The 9,030-nt window shown below is 37.4% G+C and overlaps 2 protein-coding genes across 3 annotated transcripts; both read left to right on the plus strand.

Moving 5' to 3' along the window:
- The first annotated feature begins 639 nt into the window (after positions 1-639).
- Positions 640-4,307, plus strand: LOC127251744 (U-box domain-containing protein 35-like). 2 transcript variants are annotated; one of them, XM_051275593.1, is made up of 9 exons: positions 640-1,260; positions 1,446-1,522; positions 1,601-1,722; positions 1,821-2,017; positions 2,115-2,172; positions 2,280-2,577; positions 2,661-2,762; positions 2,840-3,268; positions 3,364-4,307. In XM_051275593.1, the coding sequence occupies exons 1-9, from the start codon at positions 1,086-1,088 to the stop codon at positions 4,081-4,083; spliced, it is 2,178 nt and encodes a 725-aa protein (XP_051131550.1). In that variant the 5' UTR covers positions 640-1,085; the 3' UTR covers positions 4,084-4,307. The 2 variants fall into 2 exon arrangements, with proteins under 2 accessions (XP_051131550.1, XP_051131551.1); XM_051275594.1 differs by having other exon boundaries at positions 1,121-1,260; positions 1,446-1,514.
- Positions 4,308-5,461: 1,154 nt separating this feature from the next.
- On the plus strand, positions 5,462-6,995 carry LOC127252025 (transcription factor Pur-alpha 1). Its single transcript, XM_051276021.1, has one exon. It carries the CDS (start codon positions 5,661-5,663, stop codon positions 6,513-6,515), a length of 855 nt encoding a protein of 284 aa, XP_051131978.1. The 5' UTR covers positions 5,462-5,660; the 3' UTR covers positions 6,516-6,995.
- The last annotated feature ends 2,035 nt before the right edge of the window (positions 6,996-9,030 follow it).

Raw genomic sequence — 9,030 nt, forward strand, 5'->3', positions numbered from 1 at the left:
AAATAAAAAATAAATATTTGATTTAATATTTTTAGAAAAAAAATAGGATGAATAGTGGAGTGAAAATCTAAATCTTCCAAACAAAGACACACTTATTGAAAATTTGAAAGTAATTCCAAAATAACTATAAGTAAAGCAATGACTTTTTGTTTCAACCTAACGTTTTTAATCTAACGCTTTTAAGTTTCGAAAGGGATGAGACGGACTGTTATGAATTCAAACAGGTTTTGTTACTCACAACAGACTCGAAGGATACTGATTTTATTATTTTTCTCTATATCATTTAAAAATATTTTTTTTACACATTTTAACTAATTAATAAAATATTATTATTTTTTTATATAATATAAAGCTTCAAAATATTACATTCAAATGGAATGAGAATATATGTTGCCTTGATTTAAAAATCAATTTTGCTTAATAAAATGAATTGTTAGTAATTTTTACAATAAAATTGTCATATTTTGCCAAACTATATAATTGAAATGATATTTTAGTTAAAATTTGAATGGATTTTCAAAATTGATATTTGATTTGACATTATTTCATAATTTATTGGCTAATAAAATTTTATAAAAAACTGCGCCAAATTGGACTAAGAATCCGACCAAACAAGTCTTACCGTGTTTGCAAATCGATGGCGGAAGAAGAAGAACCTTATTTTATGTACAAGGGTTCTGGCCCCAAAAAGGACCTAAACACGTGTGTTAATCTGATTTGAATCGTGACAGAATAAAGCCCCCAATGAATAATCCTGGAAACCCGGAGGGTCATTCCAATTCCAATGGCAGCTCCCACCACCATTCAACAGGAGACGACGGCAATGGACGGTGCCGAGATAAACCTATTTTTAGGGGTTTGTTTGGGGCCGAGAATCGAGGCCTGTGCTGCTGCAAATGCAATCCTGAAACATAGAATCCAGAACAACAGGACCTCAAGCACAGGGAAACTGCACAGAAATTCTTCCTTGGGCAGTAGCAGGTCTTCAATAAAGTGGTTGGTGGTTGTCGACAGTTTTTGCCCTCTGCAAAAACTCCATTTCCCCCTGGCCTGGCCGGTCGAAAATCGAATTGCTCTAGATTGAAATGTTGGACCACAAAGGGAATGGAGACAAGGGGCAGGAGACCGTCGCCGTGGCGATCGACAAGGATAAGGGCAGCCAGATAGCTTTGAAATGGGCTGTGGATAATCTCCTGGGCAAGGGCAAAAGTGTCACCCTCCTCCACATTAAGCTGAAGACCTCTTCTGTTCTCGGTTCATGTATTGCTTTGCATCCTTTCTGTTCGACGAAATGTCTGAATGCCCGCCCACTTCCTGATATTCTGCATTGCATAGCAACAAATTGAAATTTTGGATAGTTTCATTTTCCCAAATGTTATTTGTGATGATCATCTCGTCTTCCTGTCAATCTGAATTTCCTGATGAAATCCATGTCTATTTGGCAGCTTATACTTCATCCGACAATGACAAAATGGGGAAGGAGCTCTTCCTTCCTTTCCGATGCTTCTGCACGCGTAAGGATGTAAGAGGAGCTGCTTTTCTTTAAGTTTTTGAAGAATTAGTTAGTTAATTGATGCTTGTAACAATATTGTTGCTGCAGATACAAGTCACTGAAATTGTGCAGGAAGATTCAGATGTATCGAAAGGCATTTGTGATTATGTGAAGGAACACATGATTGAAAATTTGGTTGTTGGTTCCTCAGTCAAGAATGGTTTTGTCAGGTAAGAATGGATTGTCTGTTTTGCCTAATGTTTTCTTTAATTCGTCGTCCTGTAGAGAGAAAATGGAGTAGCATTTGCTCACAAAACTCTGGATTCAGAAAATTCAAGACGACTGATGTTCCCACCAGTGTATCCAAAGGCGCGCCGGAATTTTGCAACGTGTACGTGATATCAAAAGGCAAAGTTGTGTCCCAAAGATCCGCCACGGCTCCTGTTCCGAGCAGCGGCTCTGCTGCAACACAACATTATTCAGATCCAATTGATGTGCACTTAATGCAAAACAGCGGCGCGCACAGTAATGCCATATAAATTTCGATTTCTGCTTTCATCTCGAAGCATTTTAGTCATTCCCCGGGATAAACACAACTCTGAAAGTTGCCCTTTGTTGGCAGGTGCTGTAATGTCACCTTTTGGAGCTCTGAGCAGCTCAATGGAGGATGACACAATCAAGTAAGTCGATTCGCTGCCACAAATTCGATAATTCAGACACATGGAAAGAGCAGCCAAAAGAAAATTGAGTAGATGATGTAAATAGTGAACCTTCCTTGCCTATGCAGGTCGCCGTTTATTCGAAGCTTTCCTACAAACCAATCGTATGGAGAAATGTCCGATGTCAGTGACCTATCGTTTGTGAGCTCAGGCAGGCCGAGCTGCGATCGCATGATTGGATCAATAGACCAAGATCTAATGATGGCTCCTCGTGTGTCGAACTGCTCAGATACAGACGGCCGGATGAGCTTTGGGTCGCAACTGTCAAACTCTCTGATATCTGATGCCAACAACAGCTTTCTCGGAGTCTACTCATCTAGCTCGATGGACAGCGGACATTTCTCTTGGTCGGGAGCTCCAAACATGGTATCACTAAAGGACTCAAAATCCCCAATTCGTAATCGAAAAGATCATTCTTACTAATATACTTGGAAAACTTTTGTTTGCAGGAGGAGATAGAAGCCGAGATGAGACGGCTCAAACAAGAGCTCAAACAGACAATGGACCTGTACAGCACCGCCTGCAAGGAAGCGCTCTGCGCGAAACAAAAGGTGTTGTCCTGAACTATCGAAATCATAGATTGTTCGCTAAGGCGCAAGTCTGATGTTCGTTTCTGTTCTTTCCATAGGCTGCAGAGCTAAACAAATGGAAAATCGAGGAAGAACAGAAGCTTGAGGAGGCGCGGACGGCTGAGGAAGCAGCATTAGCGATTGCAGAGAAGGAAAGGCAAAAATGCAAGGCTGCTATGGAGAAAGCCGACGCGGCTCAGAGAATGGCTGAACTCGAATCGCAGAAGAGGAAGTATGCTGAAATGAAAGCGCTCAAAGAAGCTGAGGAGAGGAAGAAGTTGCAGGATCGGTTGTCCCATACCGACATGAGATTGCGCAGATACGCCATAGAAGAGATCGAAATAGCCACCGAACACTTCTCCGATTCCCGTAAAATCGGAGAGGGTGGATACGGACCTGTTTACAAGTGCTACCTCGATCACACACCGGTTGCAGTTAAGGTTCTTCGCCCCGACGCTGCCCAGGGAAGAGCACAGTTTCAGCAAGAGGTAACACACGTTCGAAAAACCTAATGAAAATCTCAAATTCAAGTTCTTGTGCTTAATATCGACGCAAATTTAATCGAAGTGCTACTGCGATACAGGTTGAAGTTCTGAGTTGCATTAGGCATCCCAACATGGTTCTCCTCCTCGGAGCATGTCCAGAGTACGGCTGCCTCGTCTACGAGTACATGGCTAACGGCAGTTTGGATGACCTTCTTTTCAGGCGAGGGAACACTCCGGTTCTCTCCTGGCAGCTTAGATTCCGAATCGCCGCGGAAATAGCCACAGGCCTTCTTTTCCTCCACCAAACGAAGCCGGAGCCGCTTGTACACAGAGACCTGAAACCGGGCAACATTCTGCTCGATCGTAACTTCGTGAGCAAGATAAGCGACGTCGGGTTGGCCAGGCTTGTTCCTCCGTCCGTAGCCGACGACGTTACGCAATACCGGATGACATCAGCAGCCGGAACTTTCTGCTACATAGACCCCGAGTACCAGCAGACCGGCATGCTCGGGATAAAATCCGATGTGTATTCGTTCGGCGTAATGCTGCTTCAGATCATAACAGCTAAGCCTCCGATGGGCTTAATGCACCATGTCGAGAGGGCTATCGAGAAAGGGACCTTGGCCGACATGCTCGACCCGGAGGTACCTGATTGGCCGTTGGAAGAAGCCTTGACGTTTGCGAAGCTTGCGCGCGGCTGCGCGGAGTTGAGGCGTAAAGACAGGCCTGATCTCGCGACGGTGGTGCTGCCTGAGCTTAATCGACTGAGAACATTTGCCGAGGAAAGAATGCCCGGCGGTGTATCGACGATTTATTGATGCTTGGATTGGTTTGATGATTTGCTTGTCTTCATCTTGCTTCTTTCTGTGAAACTTGTTCGGCAGTGGCGGTGGCAGTGGCAGTGGCAGAGCCAGCTTTGCTCCGCCAAAGGGCTGAAGGATTTTGTTGAGGTTGACAAAAATAGTTGTTTTTATTATTTTGAGTGGAATTGATGTTATAAAAATATTAATTTAGTAAAAATTGATGATCAGACAAATAATTTATATAAACAATAATACAATCAACGTAATGATTGGGCACGATAACTCGGGCTCAAATCCCCCGAGTCCCTATGTGAATTTTATTTTTATGGTGGCATTTTGTATTCAATAATATAAGGGCATCCACAACGGGAGACGCTTGCTGAGAAGCGCCTCTCACGTCATCATTTATTAAATAAAAAAAAATTAAAACACCAATTAACATAAGGAACGGTACATTGCGAGTGTACCGTTTCTTCCAATTTTTGTGGGCCATGGTCCACTTTTTTATTCAATAAATATTAAAAATAATATTTATAATATATATTTTTTTATTTATATTTATAATAATTTGTTTTATTAAAATATTAGATTTAAATTTTATTATATGAGTTTTATTTAATATTTATTTTTTTATTAAAATAATATTGTTAATAACTATAATTTTTAATATAATATTTTTATATTTTATGTAATTTTTTAATGCATATTTTTGTAAAATATTTTTGGTCAATCGACTAATTAATTTATTTGAAAAATATATTGTAATATTATGTATTTTTTATTAAATTTAAGTTTGAATTTTTAATTAGTATGTGGGTGTGGAATTATTATTTTTATTTATTTTATTTATTTATGCTAAATAATTATTTTATTTTAATTAAATATTATAAGAATAAAATATAATGAAAAAATATAAGTTTATTTTATAAATAGATAAAATATTTAATGAGGTGGAAAAAGTAAAGATTTTAAAGGGTTCTGTGATGTGAATGTAAAATATAGTTGGAGTTCTTCGTGACGTGGCGGAGAGGAGAGAGAATGGGAATAAACCCTCGATGGATTTCTGTGTTGTGGATGGCGTGTCTGAGCCCATAATTTTACTATTTTTTTTTTATAATAAAATATTATTTTTACTATTTAAAAAGTAATTTTTTTTTATTTGTATTTATTTTTTAAAAACTTTTGTTTGATCAAATAAGCACAGCATTGAACGACCGGGGGAGGGTGAGGGGGAATATATTCTTTTTATCTTATAAAAAATATACTTAAAATATTATGGGAAGAAAATTAAAAATATAATAACAAGACAATGATAGTATATATATATAACAGTAAAATACTAAAATTCAGTAAAAAAGGGCGCACGTGTTTAAAAACCTTCATGTACTGTGCAGTGTTGACATTCGATTTTATCCTTTCGAATCCCTAGAAATCGAGAAAAACAATCTGTCCGCCGCCGCAAGCAGTCTGATTCCCGGTAACGTCGCGGGCTGATGCGATTATATTATCAAAATTATTTTGGGTTGTGCAGGTTCCGGTGATAATTCTCCTTCTTCGGAATTGCGTGCGTTTGGGGAGGGATTGGCGGGTGGATGGAAGGGAATTCGGGAGGCGGTGGCGGGAGTGATGTCGAATTGCTATGTAAAACATTGCAGGTAGAGCACAAATTGTTCTACTTTGACCTGAAGGAGAATCCGCGGGGGCGCTATCTGAAGATCTCGGAGAAGACTTCGGCGACTAGATCAACCATCATAGTACCCTCGAACGGCATCGCGTGGTTCCTCGATCTCTTCAATTACTTTGTGAATTCGGACGAGCAAGATATATTGAGCAAGGAACTCATGCTCGACGCTAAGGTGTTTTACTTTGATGTTGGGGAGAATCGAAGGGGGCGATTCCTGAAAATATCGGAAGCTTCGGTGAATCGAAACCGCAGCACGATCATTGTCCCCGCCGGAAGCGGCCGGGACGAAGGTTGGGCTGCCTTCAGGAACATTCTGGCTGAAATCAACGAAGCGTCGGGGCTCTTCATTCTGTCCAATCAGCAGAATTCAGAAGCACCGGAACGAATCGTCGGCCTTTCTGATGATGTTGGGGCTGGTTTCATATCCAGCCATGGCTCTCAGCCAGTGGCTCCGGCAGCCGAATTGAATGTCGATCGCTCTTCTGATCTGCCGCCGTCTGATGAAATGAGTGGTAATTTGGGAGTTTCGAAAGTGATTAGGGCTGATCAGAAGAAGTTCTTCTTTGACCTTGGCAACAACAACAGAGGACATTTCCTGCGGATATCTGAGGTCACAGGCTCCGACCGCTCCTCCATCATTCTCCCATTATCTGGCCTGAAGCAGTTCTATGAAATGGTGGGCCACTTTGTGGAGATCACCAAAGACCGAATTGAGGTGATGACCGGTGCCAATGTTCGGACAGTGGACCCTCCTCAGAGGTGAAAGTGAATGTGGATGGGATTGATGGTCTGCAGTCAATTCTGCTATGAGTCTCAATCAAAATTGTGATGTGTGGCACTATTTATTGTGGCTGATTGATTGGGTATTGCATCTGTGTGCTGCTTGTCAAGTGCTTTGCTTTACTTGCTTTAATTCTAATTGTCCTAATAAGTTTGTTGTCTTCTTGTTTGGTTCTGGATAGAACAATATATATATATATACATAAATAAATGAATACTTGTGTTTATGTGCTGAAACATAGCATTCACATTTAGGGTTCTTGTTCACAGCCAAATAGGGTGTTTTCTGCTTGAGGTGAAGTCCTCTGGATCTTCTTCTGTATAGTCTGCCAAAAGGATATTGGTGCTGTGATCTGTGCTTTGATTTGTTTAAAAACTAGGGATTCTTATTCACTTGAGTGTATAAACCTTCTACAAACTCTTCCATTTTAAAATAAACTTGAGGTGAGATGTTTGTTAAGCATTTATTATGTTTCGAGTAATGAATCGTAGCATTCGCAAATACATCTCTCATTGTACCAAGAAATGCGCCGACCTCTGTGAGGATGGCTAAGAGACAGGATCACTGACTGCAGTGAGTGCTCGATATTGATACTTCATATTGGTCGGTGAGTTTTTATATGTTATGCTTGACTTGCATTTCATCATTTATTAGGAGTTTCTGATTGAGGCTTTTACTTTGCAAGCTATGGCATCTTGAACTGGAGGATTCTGTTGCAGGTAAACATCGAAATTTTTGCAGTTGTTCTTTGTCATACAAGTCGAGATCTATCATGGATCCAGATAGTGTTTGTTTAGAGCTATAATTCTATAATTGCCTGATTCTTTTAGATCAAGAATAACATGAAGCCATGAAGGGTAAGTTAATGACTGCTTATTTAGATATGCTTTGAGCCGGCTGCTCGGTTTGCGCATAATGTCGCATGGACAATAAAAGTTTCGAATCTTTGCTAGATTTTATGGACAACTAGTTAGCATTGTAAAGTAATTTGAACATAACTGTTTGCTTACTCGTGTCTCGCAGTTTGGCAGCTCGATTGATCGGCTTTAAGGAAGTTATGGATTTTCGAAATGCAGGCAGATAGATGGGTGTGCTCTGCATACGGTTTGTCGATGCTCTTTCCTACTGTTCTTAGGAATATTTTGATGGCTCGGCCTCTACGTTTTCAAGTTTGTTGGGATTTCTACTTTAAATGCCATTACAGATGAATTCAACATCGTTTATGATTGAAGAAATTTTAATATTTTAGATGAGATTGATCATTCTTTTCAACTTTCGAGTTAAATTTTATGTGGCAAATTCGTGTTTTTTAATGTTAAGACACATATGAATTTGGCATGCTTTTAAAGAATATTAGGGTTGCGATTGGTTACAGTTTGATATTGTAGTTGGAATTGGGCTGAGGAGTATTTATTTAATTAGTGTTTGACGGGCGTGATTATAAAAAAAATAGGCAAAAATAAAAATTTTAAATTTAGATAACAATAAAAAAATAATAATAATTTAATTGTCAAAGGACTTTTTTTTTTTTTTTTTTTTCCTTTTTAACTCCAAACTTGTTTTTTCTTTTTCCAATTTTTTATAATTCATTTGTGAAAAAAATACAAAAATTAAAATATATGTAAATAAAATAATAACTGATAAAAAGAAAAAGCATTTAATCATAAGTAATCTCATAAAATATAACTAATATGAATTAAAAAATTAAAATATCCTTAATGCAATAATATTTTATTAATATATATAGATTGGTTTTTTTTTTTCTTTTAAAAATCTTTCTCGCTAATTTAATGATTATCTGAAAAAATATATATAAATCACATTTAAATAAAATAATAAATAATATTTAATCATAATAATTTTATAAAATTTAATGGAGTATATAAATTATACTAATAGAATATGAAACTGTAACCAATAGGACCTCTAATTATACTAAAAAATATAAATTATATATCTAATAAAATGTAATAAATATAAACTATAAAATAAAAAAATTCTTATAATTTAAAATTAATTTTAAAAACTATTAGATTTATTTATTTTTATTAATTTTAAAAGTATCATATATTTTTTTTAATAAAAACATAAAAAAAGAGACTATATAAATAAATACATCGGCTCCATTGTGTCCAAAATATAAATATATCATTTTAAGTTGAATATTTAAAACAAAGGCTAGTACAAAACGGCTGGAATCTAAATCTAATCAATATACTGAATCTAAATCTAAATATATATCTATTAAATCCAAAATTTAATATCTAAAATATCTAATTGATTTTTTTATCTTTGTATAAAACGTTTTTTGTATTATTTATTACTATTATCTTTTAAAATCACAATTGAAAAACTCAGTGGGAGAACAATGCATTCATTTGCAGCCTAATAATTTCAAATCCAATTCCAAACCCGCCACCACCCAACACCCCTTTCTTCCTCCGTTCTTCATATTTTTCTTTCCTTTTCTGCATTGTTTCCCTTCTTCCTTTTCATC

Source organism: Andrographis paniculata, unplaced genomic scaffold, assembly GCF_009805555.1.
Source record: "Andrographis paniculata isolate CXL003 unplaced genomic scaffold, ASM980555v1 Contig45END, whole genome shotgun sequence".
NCBI lineage: Eukaryota > Viridiplantae > Streptophyta > Magnoliopsida > Lamiales > Acanthaceae > Andrographis > Andrographis paniculata.